Source organism: Podarcis raffonei, chromosome 3, assembly GCF_027172205.1.
Source record: "Podarcis raffonei isolate rPodRaf1 chromosome 3, rPodRaf1.pri, whole genome shotgun sequence".
In the NCBI taxonomy this organism is placed as follows: domain Eukaryota; kingdom Metazoa; phylum Chordata; class Lepidosauria; order Squamata; family Lacertidae; genus Podarcis; species Podarcis raffonei.
Window position 1 is genome coordinate 124,019,640 of NC_070604.1, and position 22,673 is coordinate 124,042,312.

The 22,673-nt window shown below is 53.3% G+C and overlaps 1 protein-coding gene across 3 annotated transcripts in view; it reads right to left on the minus strand.

Annotated features, from left to right (window-relative positions):
• Positions 1–1,692: 1,692 nt before the first annotated feature.
• LOC128411526 (cGMP-dependent protein kinase 1-like) overlaps positions 1,693–22,673 on the minus strand; it is a 35,668-nt gene continuing 14,687 nt past the window's right edge. For all 3 annotated transcript variants that reach the window (XM_053383911.1, XM_053383910.1, XM_053383909.1), the window contains exons 6-21: positions 19,664–19,769; positions 19,111–19,174; positions 18,084–18,161; positions 17,594–17,682; positions 15,830–15,895; positions 15,078–15,116; positions 13,360–13,404; positions 12,381–12,510; positions 10,509–10,651; positions 9,554–9,643; positions 7,543–7,684; positions 5,439–5,602; positions 3,763–3,879; positions 3,579–3,641; positions 2,201–2,276; positions 1,693–2,101 (exon numbers count right to left, since the gene is read on the minus strand). In XM_053383911.1, the coding sequence (XP_053239886.1) occupies positions 2,012–2,101; positions 2,201–2,276; positions 3,579–3,641; positions 3,763–3,879; positions 5,439–5,602; positions 7,543–7,684; positions 9,554–9,643; positions 10,509–10,651; positions 12,381–12,510; positions 13,360–13,404; positions 15,078–15,116; positions 15,830–15,895; positions 17,594–17,682; positions 18,084–18,161; positions 19,111–19,174; positions 19,664–19,769 (1,502 nt within the window). In that variant the 3' untranslated portion in view covers positions 1,693–2,011. The remainder of the gene's footprint in view (positions 2,102–2,200; positions 2,277–3,578; positions 3,642–3,762; positions 3,880–5,438; positions 5,603–7,542; positions 7,685–9,553; positions 9,644–10,508; positions 10,652–12,380; positions 12,511–13,359; positions 13,405–15,077; positions 15,117–15,829; positions 15,896–17,593; positions 17,683–18,083; positions 18,162–19,110; positions 19,175–19,663; positions 19,770–22,673) is intronic.

Below are 22,673 nucleotides of genomic sequence, written 5' to 3' on the forward strand. Positions count from 1 at the left end.
GCCCCCCCACAAGGTCTGAGGGACGGTGGACTGGCCCCCTGCTGAAAAAGGTTGCTGACCCCGTCTTAGAGGGAGGTGCCGCAACAGAGCTCCTGTGAGCTCCAGCTGGGGAAAAAAAGCCCTGGGGATGTCCTCTTCCACACCCTCCAACATTTCTCCCATGAAAGGGGGGGGGAGCAGAGACATCACCTTGCCAACAAAGGTCCGTATAGTTAAAGCTCTGGTTTTCCCAGTAGTGATGTATGGAAGTGAGAGCTGGACCATCAAGAATGGATGCTTTTGAATTCTGGTGCTGGAGGAGACTCTTGAGAGTCCCATGGACTGCAAGAAGATCAAACGCATCCATTCTTAAGGAACACAGCCCTGAGTGCTCACTGGAAGGACTGAAACTGAGGCTGCAAGACTTTGGCCACCTCATGAGAAGAGAAGACTCCCTGGAAAAGACCCTGATGTTGGGAAAGATGGAGGGCGCAAGGAGAAGGGGAAAACAGAGGACGAGATGGTGGGACAGTGTTCTCGAAGCTACGAACATGAGTTTGACCAAACCGCGGGAGGCAGTGGAAGACAGGAGTGCCTGGCGTGCTCTGGTCCAGGGGGTCATGAAGAGGCGGACACGACAAAACGACTCAACAACAACAACAAAGGGAAAATGGGACAATCTGGGATCAAACCAGAAAAAGGGTCAGTTTCTGTAAATCTGGGGTGGTGGGGAGAGACACACCTGGGGTAGGGGCCTGCTGGTGCCCCTGTGGTATTGCTGGGCTCCAATTCCCATCAGCCCTAATCACTGGTCTGCTGGCTGCAGAGACTGCTGGGAGATGGAGTCCAGCAACATCTGGAAGGCCCCTGCCTTAGGTGGAGAATGCAAGAACATAAGAAGAGCCTTTAGCTGGATCAGGCCAGTGGCTCATCTAGTCTGGCACCCTCTTCTCACAGTGCCAGCCAGATGCCCTTTGTGGGAAACCAGCAAGCAGGATTCAAACACGGGAGCTCTCTCTTGCTGACTCTGACTGTGGAGGGCCTTGAATTGGTCTCATTCTCTTTTAAAACCATCCAGCTTGGTGGCCATCACTGCCTCCTGTGGCAGGGAGTTCCCCAGCTTAACTCTGTGCTGTGTGACGAAGGGCTTCCTTATATCTCTCCTGAATCTCCCCGCCTTCAGCTTCACTCAATATCCAAGTTCCAGCATTATGAGAGTGGAAGAAAAAACATTTCTGTAGCTACTTCCTGGCCTTTTCTCTAAACCAAAAAGTCCCAAAAGCTGCAGCTTTTGCTCTGTCCCCTCAGTCACTTTGAACCTTTTCCAAATCTACAATCTCCTGTTCATAGCTGTCAACTTACAGATTTGAAAATAAGGGACCAGCAGCCTTGAAAATAAGGGATCAGCAGCCAAAATAAGGGATTTTCTGGGCACAGGTATGTTCGACTTCTGAGCCCCTCCGAGCCAAAGGCAGAAAGCCCAGCCAGCAGCCAAACGAAGCCTCATCAATGAGGGACAGCAGCAGGACTGTCCCGCCAAATAAGGGACACTTGACAGCTATGCTCCTGTCTGAGGTGAGGTGACCAGAACGGCACACAGTGTATTCCAAATGTTGTTGCACCTGGTGAGCTGGGGGAGACAGAATACAGACCAGCAGCAGCAGCCCCCCCCCGCATGCCCAAATCGCAGAGGAGGAGGCAGGGGCCAGACTGTTCCCTGAACTAATTTTATTTTCCACATTGAGCAGGACGAGACAAGGCAGATTGGAGGTTTCCCCCTTTCACAGTGACTCTGCCCACTGCAGCCATCAGCTCCCAGACAAGGCAGTTGTGGGGGGAGAGGAAGGGGCACACGAGAGCCTTGGCCAAGCACTGGGGGCAGGGGGCTGAGGACACCCAGGCTGGGGGGCCCCTGCTGAAAAGCATTTCGAGGGGAGAGAGAGGCTGCGGGGGCTCCCTCTCAGCTGCGGCTCCAGTCTGTGGGGTCAGAGGAAGGGTCTTCCTGCCCTCCCCCCTCAGCGGTTCCAGGAGCTTAGAAGTCTTCGTCCCAGCCAGAAAACTCCTCTTCGGGCTGCTGCTGCCGGGAGACCGAGAAGCGCTTGAAGTTGACGTAGGGGGAGCCCTGGAGGAGGAGGGGGAAAAGGAGGCAGTTGTGAGGGTGGACGGAAGCTGGAGGGGAGTCCTTGCTGCCCCAAATGAGCCCCTCGCTCCCACCCAATACCTGCTTGAGCAGAACGGTGGTGGGGGCCTCGATCTGACGCAGCGCCAGCTTTTTCCAGGAGAGGGAGCTGAACCACCTGCGGAGGGAAGGCAGGGCAAGGGTCAGCCGGGTGGAAGATTCAGATCAATGAAAATCCTTCTTCACCCAACACAGTCAAAACTGGACAAATGGTCTGTTAAGTATACAGTGGACGCTTGGGTCGCGAACATGATCCGTACGGGATGCACATTCGCAACCCACAGCGTTCGCAACCCACAGTGGTGCAGGTTGCAATTCGGCACTACTGCGCATGCACAAAGCACGATTTAGCGCTTCTGCTAAAACCTGGAAGTAACCCCTTCCAGTACGTCCAGGTTTTGGTGGGTCCGTAACCCAAAAAAACTCAACCTGAAGCATCTGTAAACCGAGGTATGACTGTAATTGTTTAATTGTTCATTGAAATGGAAAAATAACTCTGTATGTTTACGGTGGTACCTTGGTAGTCAAACGGCTTGCCTCCCGAACAAATCGACTCCCGAACGCCGCAAAAGTGAGTGTTCCGGTTTGTGAACTTTTTCGGAAGCCAAACATCTGACGCGGCTTCTGCAGCTTCCAATTGAGTGCAGCAAGTTCCTACAGCCAATCAGAAGCCGCGTCTTGGTTTTTGAATGGTTTTGGGAGTCGAACGGACTCCTGGAATGGATTAAGTTTGAGAAGCAAGGTACCACTGTACTGCTAAAAGCATAGCATGGTATGGAAAGTTCCATGGAGCTGAACTAAACCTCTCAGAGTGTCTAACAAGTTAATCATCAGGTGACAATGTGTCTCTGCTAGCTCTCAGGAGGTGTTTAACTTAGGTCACATGAAGTATTCAGTTACAAGTCTCCCTTTTGGGTGTGTTGGTCTTCGTTCTGAAAGCAGCTAAGGATCCTCTCTGTTTAGGCACACAGCCTCTGGCTAATGCAAACTGGGTTTGGAGAGGCGGAGCTTTGATTTCAGCTCTGGAGGGAGATATTTCATATTTCTAAGATGTTCTATCTGTGCTAGGATCAGCACACGATATTATGCAACTATCCGGATGTAACGTTATCAATTTAAGTTTGTTTTGCTGTGAGTTCTGTTAGTCAAGCTTTTGAACCATATTTTTTACCTGGACAATTTTTATTTCAAGAACAGTCAGTTTTGATTCATCCTATGGCTTCCAAATGTGCCATAATCACAGCTTCCTATGTCCCCGCCCCTCGCCCTGGTGCTGGCTGGGGCTGATGGGAGTTGTAGTTCAAAACAGCTGGAAGGCGCCAGGTGCAGGAAGGCCAAAGGCGGGAAGAGAAACCCTCGGCCTCTCCTGCGCCTCCTGCTGGCGGAGACAGGCACTGCAGCTTCTGCCCTGTGGACTCACCTGTGCTTACGGATGCCACGGATGCCGCTGCTGGTATTGCCCAGGCGCTGCCCTGGCCGGCGCCTGCCATAAAGACCGGGAGGGGAGAAGAAGAGGAGGTTCAGCTTCATTCCTTTGCGCATGGCGCATGCACTTTCCATGCGCTAAGAGGGGAGGCCCCCCTGAAGCTGGTGGGGAGACGCACCTGCACAGCTTGGCCACGAGGGAGCAGGCAGACTCGCTCACAAACACCGGGAAGGAGAAGATGCCGTCCATGATCTTGCTGTAGATTTTCTGAGGCTCAGCGCTGTGGAAGGGGGGCCTTGGGGTTGGGGAGACGGGGGAAGCCGGCGTGAATTTTCTTCTATCAACTACACCGTTGCAGAATCTAAGGGGGCTTTTACTTGGGCAGCAGCCTCTGGGAACCCCTAAAAGCAGAGATCAGGGGCAGCGGCGGAGCAAGCCGGTGCAGGACGCTCCGTGGGGCCTCCAAGGAGTCTGCCTGACCCCTTCCAGTCAGCTGCCCTCCAGCTAAGGGGGAGGCAGCGGGCGGACCGTTTGGGGAGTGCGGAGCCTGCAAGCACCACAACCACTGCGTCTCTCCCAGGAGAGATGCGTGGCCTGCGCCGCGGTGAGTGGTACCCAGCATTCTGTCAGCCCCCTCTGTGGTGACACCCAGGGCGGACTGCCCCCACCGCACCCCCTTTCTCCACCCTGTCCAGGGGTCTCCGAGCCACAGTGAGGCAGGCATTCTCTCACCTTCTCTGCGCTTCACACATGCAGAGAAATTAAGTCGCCTTCCCAGAGGAGGAAGACAGAGCTGGGTGCCTGGTTCTGAGAGAAGAACATCGTGTCTCGTTTCTCTCTAGCTCAAGGCTAAGAGTTTGTCCTTTGCAAACTTTCTCAGCTCATCGTTAATACAGTTCTCAGAAGGAGATTCTCCAAATCCCTGTTTTCACATTTCTTCCTATCTAGGTTGCCTCTCTGTGTATGTACAGGGCTGGCCTGCCCCATTTCACTGTTTTGGTCCAGCCCATGGGTAGGCAAACTAAGGCCTGGGGGCTGGATCCGGCCCAATCACCTTCTCAATCCGGCCCACGGACAGTCTGGGAATCAGCATGTTTTTACATAAGTAGAATGTGTCCTTTTATTTAAAATGCATCTCTGGGTTATTTGTGGGCCATAGGAATTCGTTCATTACTTTTCCCCAAAAAAGATAGTCTGGCCCCCCACAAGGTCTGAGGGACAGTGGACCGGCCCCCTGCTGAAAAAGTTTGCTGACCCCTGGTCAAAACTGAAGCGGGTGGGTTCTAGCGAGATCTCACAAGATTTCAAGGAGATCTTGTGAGGTTTTGGCAAGATCCTACGGAGCGCACAAGATGGAGCAAGACTTCTGCAGCCTCTCGCCAGGAGCTGTTATCGCAGTGGGGCTGCCCTTGGGGTTGCTGCCTCTTGGGGTTCCCCACCTGCAGTGGCTGCCTCAGCCTGCCCCATGGGGGGGGGGTCAGCCCTGAATATGTTGATGCACCAAAAAGCCAGGAGGTGATGCTGAGCACCTCTGTGGTCCCCAAAGCCACTCCCTGACCACCCAAGGTTTCTCCTTCCTCGCAGCTGGCTCCCATCCCTCCCCCAAACCACAAGAGATCCCTCTGCACCAACTAGAAGGAGCTGAGCGAGAGGGTGCTATGGCCTTCCTTGAGGCAATCTGGGGTGCCCCCCCTGCAGCACTGTAGCCCCTTCCCCTGCTGGGCTCCAGCTTTGTCCTTCCTGTGTTTTCTCCCCACTGCCCCGCCCCACAGCTGCTGGAGGTAGTGAGGAGAACACAGCACAAGGGGACCCCCCATAATCTTGTGCATATGGGGGGGGGGTTCCATGTCTCACCGCCCGACAAGCATCTCAAAGATGAGCACGCCCAGGGTCCAAAAGTCCACGGCAAAGTCGTGCCCCTCGTGGCGGAGGATCTCAGGAGCCAGGTACTCGGGGGTCCCGCAGAAGGAGTAGGTCTTCTCCCCCCGCCTCAGCGCCTTGGCAAAGCCAAAGTCCACCTGCAGAGAAACGGGGTGAAGAAGAAAGCGGCTGGATCAGGCCCAGGAGTCCAGCATCCTGTTCTCACAGTTGCTGACCAGATGCCCCAAGGGGAAACCCGCAAGCACTCTCCTGTTGTGCCCCCACTGTCTGGTATTCAGAGGTAGACTGCACCTGGGTATGGAGGTTCTGCTATCGCAGTAGTTGTCCTGATGGATCATGCCAACGATCCTTTCTCTCAGTGGCCGACGAGGGGCCCCAATGGGACACCAATAATGCACAGAGAGAGAGTTATGCTGACACACACACCCCGTCGCCGCCCGGACTGAAGGAATGGGTTTCTGTGCAGTCAGTTTAAAACTGACTCGAACCCCCCCTTTTCTTCTTAGCATTCCTAAAATGCATAAACTTGAGCTCTTGAGCCAAAACCCAGCTGTATAAACAAGTGCTCAGAGCCCTCTCCTTTATCAGTTTGTGACGGCAGGGATGGCCTTGACTGTACCAGTAGAACAGAGAAGACACATCAGTGCCTTATCTTACGTCCTGACCACAAAGACGCACAGACCCAGTCTGGGAACAGCGCCAGAGTGTGTTCTTGGAGATGGTGACCTCTTGCTCCAAGATAAGAGTAGGAACAGGAAGATCCTTTTATGGTCAGAAGTACAGGAAGGAATATCCTTTTATGGTTAAGAATACCAGAGCAGGAACATATGTGATGTCAACCTGCGTACATAGGCTGACGTGGTTGGATTCCTGGGGTAGGAGGGAGAGGGTGCCTGGAGGATATATATACTGCATGAAACTTCTCATTTCTTTGGACTTGCTGTGCACTGACCACACAAGTGTCTTCTGCTATCTGGAGAGCAGAAATAAAGAACTCTTTCCCTGAACCAAACCTCGGTGTCATTTGACTTCCTTCCTCCCGTCCGGGAGCAACGCAGAGCCCACCAATCGGTAAAGTCTAATAAGGCTACAGGACCTCTTACTTGAAGACGGTTGGACTTATTTCCAAATAAATGTGCAGAAGGATGCACTGTTACTGGGTAATGTCAAAACCAATTTTATTGGAGCTGAAGCTGCCCACTCGGCCAGACGCAGGAAGGGTTTATCCTCAACTGACAGGTGTGTCCACGCACAGGTGTAGGGGAGAAAATGGCAAGCTGTGAGGTCAGATTTGCATACATGAATGGAGGTGCCACATTTGACCTCACCGCTTCCCACAGGTAAGGAGGACACAGCGACCATTAACTGTGGCTAATGCCACCACCCTTCCATTGCCAAGCAAGTTGGGCATCGCTGTCCCTGCCCTTTCTCCCTGCTGGCATCAGTGTCGCACTTCCCAAGCGGGTGCTCTGCCCCATGGAGGGTGGCGGCGTTACCTGTGGGGACCGAAAAGGGGGCAGGGGGCTGCGGCAGGTGTAAATGACTATCAGGCATTGGAAAAGCTGGTATCGCTGGATCAAGATGATCAGTTAAACTAAATGGTTTTAATTGGATTTTTGAATAAAGGTGGGATTCATTGTTACGGTTTTGAATTTTGCTGTGCTCTTATTTTCCTTAATGGGTCATGCAAACCCACTATTCTGAATCATAGAGTTGAAAGGGACCTCCAAAGTTCTTCTAGACCAACCCCTTGCAATACAGGAATCTCAACTAAAGCACATATAACACTTTTTATAGGGGAGGGGGCACTGGAGCCAAGTGAAAAGTTTGGGAGTCACTGATCTAGAGGGCATTTTCTTCCTGCAGAGCTTCATTATTTCACATGGAATGTTTGACTGGTGAAAAGCACCTCTGAGCACATGCAGAGTGTGCTCCCCTTTGCCACCGCCAATGGCCCATCCCTCCACCCTCAGAGGTCAGGGGTTGGGGGGGGCTTGTTCTGAGGTGGGGTGGCTGCCCCCACCCACCTGTCCAGAAACCCCTCTGGGTCGCCCTCCCCGCCCCCCCTCTCTGTTACCAGCTTGACGTAGCCCTTGGCGTCCAGCATCAAGTTCTCTGGCTTCAGGTCGCGATACACAACCCCCTGGGCATGCAGGTAGTCCAGGGCCTCGACCACGCAGGCGGAGCAGAAGACGGCCACCGGCTCCGAGAAGCAGCGGCTGGAGGGGCGAGAGGAGGCGGAGCCACGCTCAGAGGCAGGACAGCTGCTTGACATGCAGAAGGCCTCAGGCTCCGTCCCCAGAGGCCCTGGGCAGGCTGGGGTCCCAGGAAGACCATTGCTGCCAGACCGTGAAGGCAATACTGAGCTTGGTGGACTTGGAGTAAAGCAGCTTTCTTGTTCCTGCTTAAACCAACCCTTTAATTCAGAACGAGGAGGACTAGAATCTTGCTTTGCCTTTAGCTGAATAGGCCAGCGACAGGACAGCTGCTTTAGCATGCAGAAGGTCTGCCTGCGGCTCAGTCTCCTGCAGCTGCAGGCAGGGCTGGGAAAGGATCTCGGAGTGAAGCTGCTGCAGATACTGAACTGGAGGGACTCAGAGTCTCGTAGAATTGTAGAGATGGGAGGTACCCAAAGGTCATCTATGCCAACCCCCTGAAATGCAAAGGGTCTCCAATGGTGGAAGGTCGGTTCTTAGGATCAGGCATGATCAGTGTGGGATGTAATTCACTGGGAGCAGTCAAGTACAACATTCCTTGTTTTCCTAGAGTGGACATGCGAAGGAATGTTTGGTCCAGCCAGTCAAAACTTCCTCTTCCTCCTGGCTGGATCATCCTTCCTTTGCATGTTGGTGCCGACCTTTAAAGCCCTAAACGGCCTTGGCCCAGTAGACCTGAAGGAGCGTCTCCACCCCCATTGCTCTGCCCGGACACTGAGGTCCAGCTCCGAGGGCCTTCTGGCGGTTCCCTTCCTGTGAGAAGCCAAGTTACAGGGAACCAGGCAGAGGGCCTTCTTGGTGGTGGCACCAGCCCTGTGGAATGCCTCTCATCAGATGTCAAAGAGAAAAATAACTACCAAACTTTTAGAAGACATCTGAAGGCAGCCCTGTTTAGGGAAGGTTTTAATGTTTGATGTATTACGGTATTTTAATATTTGGTTGGAAGCTGCCCAGAGTGGCTGGGGAAGCCCAACCAGATGGGCGGGGTATAAATAATAAATTATTATTATTATTATTATTATTATTATTATTATTATTGAAGGTGGGCGTGACCTAACCTGTCCAGGTAACAAAAGGACAAGTCACACAGCACTCTCACTCTTTTCCTTCTTTTCCATCTTCCTTTCGTCGGATGAACTGCTGGCTGCCAGCCAAGCAGTCCCTCAGATCATCTCCCTTATGGGGTAAACCTGTTTTTATACGTTTCTAACTTTAAGCCTAAAGGCTGCCTTCAGGGATCAGACTGCTCTGCCTGATTGTGAGTAAACTATCTTTTTATTGCTTACGAATAAGATTGTGGCGTCTTTATTCTTTTAAGAGGGAGTCAAAGGGAACTTACCCGGAACATACAGTTCAATCTGAGGCAGACTGTATACTAGTGAGAGGCTCACAGGAGCCTGCAACCAGCTATCTGCTGTGCATGTAAAAAGGGGAATGTAACTCTGCTACATAAAGAAACTTGCTAGCACAGGTTTGGAAGGATATAAATAAAGAATATATCCTCTCCTGCCACCCTGAACGTTCCCACAATCAGGAGAGGTTAATAACCCTTAGCTTCATTATTGGGGCCACCAGGACTCCCTGCAAGGGTGCTTTGCTCTCCTCCCCAAACCCCTGCAAGAAACTCCCAGGGTTAAATCCAGGACTGTAATGCACCCCCAGGGCCCCTCCTGCCAATGGGGACAGCTTGGGCTTGGGGGGCCTGGCCTTCTCCCCTGGGGGCGGGGCTTCTAGTGGCCAGGACCCCCTTCTGCCATCTATGGTTCCATTCTATGATGTGTCCCAAGCAGCCTCCTTTCCGGGTCACAGCCCCCACCCGCCTGTTGGCACAGCCTGCCCCACATCCCCACCCCTCCCTCCACCCCCACTTACGCCTCGCGCAGCTTGGCCCACAACTCGCCCCCCTGGCAGAACTCCAGCAGCAGGTAGACGTGGCGGCTGTCCCGGAAGGTGGCAAAGAGCCTGCAGGGGAGAGAACAATAGAAAAAAGACAGACGCGGAACTGAGATATTGCACAAAACAAATGAAATACCATGAAACGAGAAGTAATCGACTAGAAATATTATTTTGTGGAAATAAACTAAATAAGAAGAAAAATCAAAAAGCTTAGGGAAAAAATTAGAAAAACCTAAAATTGAACAAAGCCTTAACGGGATGCCGGCTACAAACCTCGTTCCACTGAACTATTCAGTTTCCTCAGAAGGAAATAGAGAAATCATAAACTTTAAATGACAAAAATTCAAAAAAAGGGTAGAACCCCCCTAAAATTCTGAAGTATTATAATTCTAGCTCAGCCTAGGTAAAGCAAAGCGCAGTAATAAAGGATTGAGGACTCAAAAGTACAAATACTGAATTTACAAAAAGGGTTTGGAAACCTAAATGGCAAGTTTTAAACAAAGCCCAGCTTGAAGAAAGCAAAGCACAGTAAAAAAGGGTTGAGGAGTCAGCTGTGAAAATTCTAGTGCTGCCCCAGGAACCGGCAGATATAAAACACAATAAAACAGCAACAGCTTCCCTAGACAGGGCTGCCTCCTAAAAGTTGTACAGTTGTTCATCTCCTTGACGTCATTTGATGGGAGGACCTCCTTGGGCCTGATCCAGCAGCCAGGCCCTTCCTATGTTCCTGTGGAACCTCCAGCTCCAGGGACAGTCTACCTGGATCCCAAGGTCCTTAGGGGTATTTGGCCACTGCGAGAACAGGAGGCTGGACTGCTGCCGCTGCAGGGATTGCCTGACGTCCATCTCTGTGGACTCCGGGCCCCAGACCCCCACCCCTTGCCCCACACTGGAGATGGGGAGTGGGAAGAGGAAGAGGAAGGCGCCAGACCTGACGATGAAGGGGCAGCGGCTCTGCCGGAGGACCTTCTTCTCCATCAGGACGTGCTCCTGCTGCCGCTTCTGCACCACGTGGTCCTTCCGCAGGCGCTTGAGGGCGAAGAAGAGCTCCTGGCCCTCCTCCACACGACGGACCTGCGAGGTAGGCAGGGAGGGGAGAGAGGGAGAAGTGGGGGGCCACTGGCACAGCGCAGGCCGAGAAAGCTCCGTCGGCAGAGCGCGAGACTCTTAAATCCAGGGTTCAAGCCCCACGGAGGGCAAAAGATTCCTGCATTGGACCAGATTGCCCTCGTGGGGTCATCTAGAACGTTACAATTCGAGGATCCCATAGATCCCCTGCTGGTGAGGCTCGCTGACCTCCCAGAAAAGCAAAAAATTGACCTTTTCCTGTTAGGCAAAGATCAGAAGACGACCCGGATGGTCGCCAGATTCTGTGCAGGCACAGACCATCCCCTGACCCAAACTAGTTTGTTCAGAAAATCCCAAAACTCGGTTCCATGGGTGACTCTGGTTCATCTCTCTGCGGTAACTTATCTTAAAGTTTTAAGTGTCTATATGCTTATTGCATTTATAAATTGTAAATTTATTGTTGTACATTGTTTTAAATGTTTGCTTTCCTTCTGGGATTGTACCCCCAAGTGTGTTTTATAAGCTGGTCTCCGACCGTCATAAATTATCAAAAAATTCTAGGATTCTTCAAGCCTTGTTGGAAGATTCAGGATAGATGAAAGGAAGTCCTTCTTCACATGTCGATCTAGAGAACTCCCCGCTGCAGGAGGCAGGGAGGACCAGCAACCTGGATGGCTTGGGAGGAGGATGGGATAAATTCATAGAGGAAGAGAAGGCTATCGATGGCCAGTAGCCAGGAGGGAGCCATGCTTCTGAATCCCAGTTGCTGGAAACCCCAGGAGGGCAGAGCAGCTCTTGCACCCAGGTCCAGCTGGCAGGTGTCTGGTCGGCCCCTGAGAGAACAGGGTGCTGGACCAGATGGGCCCCTGGCTGGATCCATCAAGCCCTTCTTAGGTTCTTTCTCTTGTCCCCACCCTGGTGGTGCTACAGCCAGACCCCAGCAGGGCACTGAAGGTGGCATTGCCCAGGACGGGCATTTGATGGAAGGATAAAGGAAGGAGCAGAACCAAAGATCTGTAGAGTCGGAAGGACCCTGAGGGTCATCCAGTCCAATAAGCAGGAGTCACAGCTGGAGAACCACTGGCCAGATGGCCTCCCAACCTCTGCTGGAACCCCTCCGAGGAAGGAGAACACGTCCCAAGTGAGCCCATTCCTCCCCCAGCCCTTTGTATATAATTCTCTTTTACAATTTAGAATACTCACTTTTACATCCTTAAGATATCAGTGACTTCCCTTCTTCTCTTCTGTGGTTCATTTTACATATAATAAATCCCTGCATATTTTACATAAACTATACCGTTCACTATTCCATTATTGCACCCGTCAAAACTTATTTATGCTGTTGAATTTATCTTAATGCTGTCAACCTTTTCAGCTATATTATTTCCTATATAGTACATTCAAAAACGTTTTCCAATCTTCTCTGAACGTTATGTTCTTCTTGTTCTCTTATTCTATATGTTAAGCCTGCAAGCTGCACATATTCCATCAGTTTAAGCTGCCATTCTTCTTTAGTTGGGCTAACTCCATTCTCCATTTCTGGGCTAACAAAACACGGGCCGCAGGAGCAGCATACATAAACAACCTTTTTTGACACCTGGGAATTTCAGTCTGAATTATCCCCAACAGAAAAGACTCAGTTTTTTGGAGGGCAGTACTTTTAAACATTTTTTTTCAATTCATTCTTGATCATTGCCCAATACTCTTTTACCCGCATTCCTCCCCCAGACCTTACCAGCTCCACGGTGCCAAAGCCCCCAGTGCCCAAGATGACTGGCTTCCCTCGCTGATCCCCATCTTCGTAGAAAACAGGGAGGAGGTCCTGAAGCTGCAGGGGGTTCTGAGCTCCCTCTAGGAAGGACCCCCTGGAGAGAGGGAGAGGGAGAGAGAGAGAGAGAGAGAGAGAGAGAGAGAGAGAGAGAGACTGGGTGCCCAGCAGCCATGAAATCTTGCTGGAGGCTTTCCCTCCCTGGGGGGTGAAGATTCAGGTCCCTCTTCTGCGTGGGAAATGAGGTCCCTCGCTCTCGTTGCCACCATGGCTAGCTGGAACAGCTGCCTTCTTTAGGCTGTGCGTATGCCCCTGATGCCCAGACCCTGGGAAGGGCAGTTGCAGTGCCCCTGCTGTGGGCCCATCGCTGGCCCCTTGCCAAGCCCCTCCCCACGTCTGCCGCCAGCCCTGCAGTGGCGCCCCAGAGTCAGAAGAGACACAGGAGCAGAGACAGCTCGGCAGAGCCAGGTCCCTCGAGCGCAATAGTGCTGACACCGGCTGGCAGCAATGCCACTCCAGGGCTTCAAGGTGTCTGTCCGCCCAGCCTGACCCGCAGATGCCGAGCTTGGCTGGAGGTCAGGATGAAAAACAGCTGCTCTGTCGCTTCCCTCCAGCAAGGGATCCCACCTCTCTGTGGAGGGGGTCTTTCAAAAACAGGGAACCCCAGAGGACTGGCCACTACCCAGGCAAGGTGAGGCACCTGCCCAGGCTCAGGAACGCAGGGAGAGAGTGGTCAGGCAGGGGGAAGGCTGCCCTGGCGCTCCCCACCTGGACAGAGGGCAAAGGGCCTGGCTGCTGTCAGGTAGAGTTGGAAGGGGTCCAAGGGGTCAATCTAGTCCAAAATGGGGGCTTCTTTCTTTCTCCACATCTGGGCTCCCTGGACCACCACAGCGGCCCCCATCAGCCCCAATGCCCCCACCCAAACCGCAGGAGTGTGAGCACTGACCGTCCGGGCTCAGAGAAGGGGGGAGCCTCCTGCACCGCCGTTTCCCTGCGGGGAGGGGGAAGAAAAGGCGAAATCAGCAAAGTGAAAGGTCCCTTCCCATCCCTCCCAGCTCTTCCCAAACATGCGCCCACAAACACCCCCAGGGCTGAAGAAGCCCCACCCCACCCCAAACCACCCTTCCTAACTATTGGCGACTCTCTTCCCACAGCCTCTTCCCGGGTCAAGGGAGTTGTCCTCCTCTAGGGCTCCAAAGAGCCCACTCTGTCCCAAAGGGGGTGAATTGAGTACACAGGCAAAGTGCAGAAAGCGGGTCACAGAATCATAGGATTGCAGAGTTGGGAGGGACCGTGGGGGGGTCATCTAGTCCAGCCCCCTGCAATGCAGGAATGGGGCTCAAATCCGCGCCCCTGAGATTAAGAGTCTCGTGCTCTACCGACTGAGGGTCACTTAAGCAGTTCTCCGGTGGAGACTTGAAGCCAACTCTACCTCTTGGCAACATTCACCAAAGGGACTGAGCCCATTCGTCTTGACAGCGTGGTGTAGCGGTCAGAGCGCCAGACTAGAAGCTGGGAGAAACCAGGGTTCAAATCCCCATGAAGCTCGCTGGGGGCGACTTGGGCCAGTCGCTGCCTCTCTCAGCCTAACCTCCCTCACAGGGTCGTTGTGAGGATAAAATGAGGAAGGGGAGAGCCATGCGTGGCTCCTTGGAAGGACATTGAGGAAGAGGAAGGACCTTGATGGGACCCCACAGGCAGAGCCCACCCAGTTCCGTAGGAAGAACCCCCATCCCAGGTCCTGCCTGAAGGACGGGGCAACCGGAAAGGGGTCAGAGGCCCCAAACACCCCCTTGCAGGGTATCGGAAGACCCTAAATGCAGACCCCACAACCTCCACCACCTGAGGGAGTTCAACAGCCCAAGCCCCATTCCCGTCCACCTGACAGAGTTGTATTAGATTCCGCAAGAACAACAGAACATGGCGATGGCCCTCCCAGGACACATGGCAACTTGTGGAACGAGGCCTTTGTTTGAAAACCACATCGATTTGGAAATTAAACGCAATCAAACAGACATTTGGTGCTTCTGCTGGGAGTGGATGGGATTGCTGAATATTGATTGTTGCTTCTTGTATAAATAAGGGAAAACAATAAAATACGTTTTGGGGGGGAGAACGAAGAGCATGCAGGCAAGACCAAGAGCCCGCTGGAGGAGAGGGACTGGGAGCCACATCCTGCCAGCCCTCTTTCCGTCTCTCAAGCCCCCTTATTATTTTGCCTATTGAATGCTGGATGTTGCTTATGTAACCTTGGTATATTTCTAGTATTGAAACATGTTTTTTCGTATGCTATTGTATTTGCCATTGTGTTGTTTTGCTGTGTTATTAAGGAATGGCTTCTTGCCTTGTTTCCTTGTGTTCCTGAATCACACTTTGAGCATGATTTTCAGCATATAAAGAAAATGAATGAATGACAGAAAGGAAGGAAGGAAGGAAGGAAGGAAGGAAGGAAGGAAGGAAGGAAGGAAGTGGGGCCAGAATCTCCTCCTGCAAAGTCTTGCTGAACCCCAAAGACAGCTTGTGTTTGCCTGCAGCTTCTCCACACCCAGGGCCAGGGAACCCCAGATTTGGGTGGGGAGTGGTCTTGATACGGAGAGAGGAAGGAGGACAGGAATGCGACTCCTTCCACATGGAAGCCCCTTTAAAGGGGAGCCAAATACTTACGTCTCTTGGCTGCACATGGGGCTCAGTTCCTGAAAGTCCCTGTGGGGAAAGGCAGGAGAGAGGGGAGATGTCAGTTTGAGATCCCACTTGGAGACCCACCAGGGCTCAGGTGCAGACCTGCCCCCAGGAAGGCCAAAGGTGGCGCTGGTTCTCAGCTCCTTCCTGGCAGTCAGGATTGAAGGCAAACTCTGATTTGGGAGTCCAGAGACCTTTGACCTTCAGTTTTCTGAATGAGCTAGGCTTCAAACACCCATCCATGCAAAGAGCTGAGAGCTGCGCCATTTGGAGAACTGCTATAAGCTCAGAGGCTCCCGAAACTTTCAAGCCCCCGTCCCCGGGGCTCCATAAACTCATCCCCAGTGCCTCCGACCCTATTAAAAAGCATTATTCAGAAGAACAGCAGTTTGCACGGCCCACTAAGGAAGGTACTAGCACAGCAGAATTCACAGCAGTAACAATTAATTGCGCATTTATCGAAATCCCAATTAAAAGTACTTAGTTTAACTCGACAAAATGGATGAACTCAACTCCGTGATACCAGTTTTGCAAAGCGTGGTACTCATTTAAACCTCCAGTGCCCGCCTGCTGCCCCCTTCCCTCCCAGCACCCCCTAGGGAATCCCCAGGGCGTGAGACCATCCACTTTGGTGCACATGGATGGGGAACCCTCCTGAAATGTGAGGATGACCCCAAGCAGCCCCCTCGGCCCCTCCCCTCCTCCCCACAGACAGGCTCAACCGGATCCTGGCTTACTCCTTGGCAATTGCAATGCAGGTGACCTCCTCCTGGGCCCGGCAGCTGGCTGTCCGGCGGATGTTGCTGCAAGCGAGGAGAAGAAGCAGAGAAGGCCGTTCCCATGGAGAGAAAAAGACAGAAGAATTAAGTCTACGCCAGGGATATTTTTTTGGGGGGGGGGCGCTGTAGGTTAAACCACAGAGCCTAGGGCTTGCCGATCAGAAGGTTGGCGGTTCGAATCCCCGCGATGGGTGAGCTCCTGTTGCTCGGTCCCTGCTCCTGCCAACCTAGCAGTTCAAAAGCACGTCAAAGTGCAAGTAGATCAATAGGTACCGCTCCGGCGGGAAGGTAAACGGCGTTTCCGTGCGCTGCTCTGGTTTGCCAGAAACGGCTTAGTCCTGCTGGTCACATGACCCGGAAGCTGTACGCCGGCTCCCTCGGCCACTAAAGCGAGATGAGCGCCGCAACCCCAGAGTCGTCCATGACTGGACCTAATGGTCAGGGGTCTCTTTACCTTTACCTGTGGCTTTATTGACGACTGCCTGCCAGGAAGGTGGGTCCTCTCCAAAACAGAGGGCCACCAACCCCCCTGCTTGACCACTTACTGCAAAAGTTTTCAACCTTTTTGAGCCCCGGCTGCCTTGACCAACTAAGTTCTTTCTGCGGCACCCCTGGGTTGCGCCATCCCTCACCCTTTTTCGAACACCCTCCCTTGGGGCGTGTTCTCTCTCCTTGGGAGTCCTCTGGGCAGCCGCAGCCACCATCCCTCGTCTCTGAGGTGCACCCCCCTGCCCCAAAGAGAGGTGCCTCCTCACACTGCCCCACAGGGACCTGGGAAGCACCCCCTGGCCAGCCCCAGAGGCACCCTTCGCCTGGGGAGCTTGCAGCCAGGGCTGCTGCAACAAACAGCCGTGCAAGTCTTGGGGAGGCAGAGATGCGAGAGGGCATCAGAGGAGGGAGGGAGGGAAAGAGGGGCAGAGTGTGGGGGTGCAAATGTCCAGAGTGTGGGGGTCGGGGGGGATTGCTATGAGGAATTATGAAATATGGAGCAAGCCATTGTGTCAGCAATGAAAGCATGGCGTTGACTGGGTTTGACTCATTGACAATAATTTCTGATCGAATCCCACAGGCCTCCGCATCTCTGCTATTTGCTTTCTCTGCACCTGACAGGCACGTATAAGCCTTCTAAAACACAGGCCAGTTGCTGCATCAGGCATCCTGGGTCATCAAGATAGAAGGTAGGTTTGATGTTTAGGTAGTTTAATCTTTAGGTAGATCTTAAGGGCCAGGAAGAGAGTTCACAAAGAGATGGTAAATATTGCCATTCTGCCTCTCCTGTTTATGACCTCTGGGTTTGCTAAAAGCATTCCTCCTTGTTTCCTATTTTATTTACTCTGAACTACATATATGCATGCTCAAGTAGGAAATAGTTTCTTTGTAGTTAAAATAATTTCTTCTGATCTGACTTTGGCCCAGTGGGGTTTTTGAAATGCTCAGAGGAAATCTGATTGATTCTTATGAACACTGTGTAAAAAGTTCTTTGTGAATAAAACGACCTGGGCCGAGGGGTGGAGAGGATTATTATTGGCACCTCCTCCCAGAGTCTTGCTGGTCAAGCCTCGTGTGTATTCTGTTAATCAGAGTCCAATCCTTCCTTGCTTTGGGAACACTACCACAGAGGCCAGAGGATATTTCACCAGGGTTGCCCGCAGCACCCCTGACCATCATTCAGGGCCCCCCAGGGTGCCAAGAAGGCACACGGGTTGCAAACCACTGGCTTACCGGATGAGGGACAGCTCCCCAAAGTGGTCCCCGGCCTTCAGGACTCGGATGTGCTCCTCTTTCCCCTCCACGCTCCTTGTCACCTCCACCTGTGGGTCCCAAAGAGGGCATGAAGCAGACTGGGCAGGTGCATGGCTGGCCTCCCCAGCTCCCCTCTGCCCCATGGCCGGGGAGGGGGGCAGTCGTCTCCCCGCCTGTCAGTGGCCCTGGCATGGGTGTGGCTGGCCAGGGACTGCCCTGGAGGTCACTGCAGGAGGCCTGCCTATCCTGCTGCTCTTTGGAAGGGACCCCCGAGGGTCATCCAGTCCAGCCCAGGAAATGCAGAGAGACTCTTGACCCTGCCAGAGCACACATGCAAGAGCCCAGCTGGGGCAGAGGGCGGGGGAGAGGCACACCCTCAGCCCCACACATGTGGAAGGCTGTCAGTGAAGTTGTGGGGGGCGACACTGGGCATGGAGCGGGGAGGGGGCAAGGATGAACTGGGACCCACCTGTCCACTGAGAATGAAGAAAAAGGTCCTGCCCTCGTCTCCTTCCTGGATGATCATTTCATCCTGGGCGAAGGTGCGCTGGAGGGGGCAGAGAAAGGGACGCTGCGACTGGGCACCAGTTTACCCACAAGGTCGCCTCAACCCACTTGTGAGCCCCACTTGGCTGCTTCAATCGGCGGCACTGGAGCTGCCTCAGGTGCCGCGGAATACCCATCCCACCTTCATAAGAACCTCCGGAACTCCCTGCCCCTTGACGCTAAACAGACGGCTTCACTGTACTCCTTTTGGCGCCCGACATTCTTGTTTAGACAAACCCACCCAGATGCAAGATCAAAATAAAGAGCAAAAATAGAACAAATCAATAACTCCTGGTCCCCCACACACTTTAAAAAGCATATCGGATGTCAGTCAGCCCAAGGCCTGGTTGAAGAGGAACGGTTTTGCCTGGTGCCTGTATCATGAAGGTGCCAAGCGAGCATTTCACAAATGGGGAGCCACTGCAAAAAAGGCCCTGTTCTCCTGTTGCTGTGAACTTTTGTTCTTTAAGTGTTTTAACTTTTTTGTATTTTAAAGTATTGTTGTAGATTTTTCTGGATTTTTAAAAATCTTTTTGTAAACCGCTCTGAGGTTGTTTTATCCCCTTATTTCTTTTATGAAATGAAGAAACAGGCATGTACAGAGGGAGGGGATGTAGAAGTGGAGTCTGTGTGCCCACTGCCCATCCGTCTAGGTACTGGAGATCACAACTTTGGCAAGCTGCAGAGCAGGGCACTGACCTCCCATGCCAGGCCAGTACCAGAGGCCAGAGGGGGGAGCATGGCTACCCAGGCCATATCATTTTCCTGCCCCCACACCCTACATTTGATTCCCAGAGCCAGATGGAGCAGCAGCTGAATCCTACTGGGCATTTGACAGCGGCAAAGGAGGCCCTGGGCGTGCCAAGGCCCAGGACCTCTGTGCCACCCCCCCGCCTGCCCCCTGAAGCAGCAGGCTCCTCCTGCCCAAGAGAAGGACCGGCCCTTGTTACCTCCTCCGCAGAGTCCAGCAGCTGGGACAAGGCAGCATCTGACAGGCCTTGGAGAGGCTTCACCCTGGAAGAGAAAACAGAAATGCCCCGGATATCCCAGACGTGGAATCATAGAGTCAGAAGGGTCCCCCAGGGGTCATCTAGTCCAACCCGCTAGGACTCAGGGATCGCAACGAAAGAACCCCCCAGACCAAAGGCAGCCTGCAAGCCCCAACACCAGGTGGGGTTGCTCAACTGTGGCGAGGAAACGCACTCGCCACATGCTCAGAGGTACCCTCTCTTCACTGGGCAGTCAGTTCTCAAGCCCTGAAGGGAGCCCGTCTGCCCTCAGGCCACTTGCTTGTCCTCTGTCCCCACACCATCCCAGGCAGGCAGCAACCAGACGCCATGATGGGCGCTGCGGAAGGAGGAGGTGTGCGATTGTGTTTGAGAGAGAGAGAGAGAGAGGTTTCACAACAGGTTTTCCCAAAGAAGGGAGCACCAGATTCCTGCTTGGAACAGCCAAGGGGTGGGGGGTGTCCAGCCGCTTTAGGGGGTCCCTGGCCACCCTCACCTCCGCAGGCCAGCCAGCACCTCTGCCCTCTGCCGCTTGGCATTCTCAGTGATGATGGTGCGGTACGTCTGGCGGTCGATGGCCCATAACTCCACCAGGGTGAGCGCTGGGGGGGAGAAAAACAGGACTGGGGTTGCACTGAGGAGACAGGAGACCCTGACCCCCCCCCCCGGACATCTAAGCCCCTCCCTGCCAGGCAACTCTGCACTGGCCCCGTTTGGAAAACAAGAAGAGGCAAACCGCCCCCTGAAGAAAATGTGCGGCTGAATAGCTTAAGAAGAGCCTGTTGGTTCTAGGAATCTTGGTAGACTGCCTCTGGAGCTGGAGGTTAATAATAATAATAATAATAATAATAATAATAATAATAATAATAATATATTTATATCCCACCCTCCCCAGCCAAAGCCAGGCTCAGAGCACCTAACAACAGTAAAATAATACAGCATTCTAAAATCAATTTATTATGAAATCAGTTCAAAGCAAATTAATGGCAACCATTGGGCTGGAGTTCTGTGAGGATTACAGAAGGAGGGGGTCAGGCTGTGCCTTGGCCAAAGGCCTGGTGGAACAGCTCTGTCTTGCAGGCCCTGCGGAAAGATGTCAAGTCCCACAGTGCCCTAGTCTCTTGTGACAGAGCGTTCCACCACGTCGGGGCCAGTACTGAAAAGGCCCTGGCTCTGGTTGAGGCCAGCCTAACCTCCCTGTGGCCTGGGACCTCCAAGATGTTTTTGTTTGAAGACTGTAAGGTCCTCCGTGGGACATACCAGGAGAGGCGGTCCCATAGGTACGAGGGTCCCAGGCCGTATAGGGCTATGAAGGTTTAAACCAGCACCCTGAACCTGATCCTGTACTGCACCAGGAGCCAGTGCAAAGAGGCCCCCATCTAGTCCATCACCCTGTTCTCACTGTGGCCGACCAGATGCCACAAAGGGAAACCTGCGAGCAGCATCTGAGCACAAGAGCATCTCTCCTCTCCTGCAACTCTGCACTGGCCCCGTTCGGAAAGCAAGAAGAGGCAAGCCGGCTGTCAAGGAGTGTGGCGGTTGCTCGAGAGTAACCAGGCAAGACTCTGTCTTTTACAGGCTTTATTCTTGGTGCAAACTATTTACAGTGCAGAGCACCATAAGTTCATGTCTGGCTCAATGGCTAGCAGTATCCGGGAGTGGTCGGTTTTTGTACCTCCCCCAGCATAAAAGTCGCGTCACCCCCAGCCTTTTCCGCCCCTCCCTGCGCCGCAGACTACTGCGCAGGGTGGGCGCTGGCAAGGGCACGCTTCCCGCCTCTCCGGCTTGCTCAGGCTCAGTGTTAAGGCTCTCCCTAGCCTCCTCTGGCCCTGCACTTCTTCCCCACTGCAGGTGGGGCTTCCCTCCTCGCCGGAAGAGATATTTTCGAAAGCTCCCTATAACACAACTGCCCTTCCACCTCTTGCCTCTGAGTTGATGGCAGTTCCCTGACACCGTCCCCTGAAGAAAATGTCTGGCTGAATAGCTTAAGAAGAGCCTGCTGGTTCTAGGAATCTTGGTAGACTGCCGCTGGAGCTGGAGGTTCCATTAGACCCTCAGAAGGGCCCTGTTGGATCAGGGCAAAGGGGGCCCCATCTAGTCCATCGCCCTGTTCTCACTGTGGCTGACCAGATGCCACAAAGGGAAACCTGCAAAAAGCATCTGAGCACAAGATCATCTCTTCTCTCCTGCAGTTTCCAGAAACTGGGATTCGGAAGCACGGCTGCCTTTCAGAGGTGCCTCCATGACCCACACGCCAGTGAGCCAAGGGGCCTGGCTGCCCACATCCCTTGCCCCGATACCTGCCCTTGATGGGGGCCTCCCCTGCGCAAGAATGCCCCCTGCTTCACCATGCGCCTCTCCCCACTCCTCACAAAGCGCAACTGTCACATGCCGATGTCATAAATGCGCGGGAGGGTGTTGCGGAAGGGAACGGCAATTTCCAAGACGCGGCGTGGGCAGCTCTATTGCCATTAACTTTCTCAAAAAAAAACCCACCACCGTTGCATCTCGACTGGCAGCACGCGGCATTGCAAGAGGCCTGCCGCGCTTCAGATGGATGATAAACATGGCACCGGAAAGTCTTCGTTCCGGAACTAAAGCCAAGGGCTGGAACTTAAAAAGCAGGGCCCCCCAATGTTTCTGATGCCCCCCCCCAGCAATCTTCCGGAGACACGAGGGACGGGAGAAACAGGGGAGACTGATGCAGCCTCTGTTCAATAGGTAGAGGATGCCATTGTATCATCGCCATGGCAACACGAGAAGGATGCCCCAGTCGGCTTGGCTGGCAAAGGCAGGACCCACGGAGGAATTTGCTGCCTCCTGGGCCCCAAACAGGCAAGGAAGCCGACACTCGTGGGCAGGGATGGCTGCCCAGGGCAGAGCCCCACTTGGGACAGGCCCACCGCTAATGTGGGGGGCGGGGGGCTTGCTAAGTGGGTCAAGTCTTACCCAACACTTGGTTCCCTCCCGGCTCTCAGCCTCATTATTTCAGATAAGTGGAAACCGCTTCCCCAGCTGCTCCGTCTTATGAGTAGCTGCTACCGTCAAGTTATTACATAAAAGCTCACACTCCCCCTTTTGTAGTGCATTAAAAAACTTGAGTGGTATCTGGGGCACAAAAGCTTCTGCCTCAATATATTTGTTCATTTTTTAAGGCGCCGCAGGAGCCGGGATGACGTGCCGTGTTTGGGTTATTATTCTGGTTATTATTCTCTTAATTAAACCTTTTCAGGGAAGAGCAGCTGCGGCCACGGATGATGCCCTCGGCACCACACATCCCCTGCTCTACTCGGGGGATCCGACAAAAGAAACGACTTGTTCCTGCAGCGCGGAGTGAAACTGCGGAACTCCCTCCCAATGGGGGCAGCCATGCGCTCCAGCCGGGACGACTGTAAGAGAGGATCGGGCAAATTCATGGAGGAGGAGAGAGCGGCCCATGGCTAGTAGCCAGGATTACTACTATTATTTACAGTGGTGCCCCGCAAGACAAATGCCTCACAAGACGA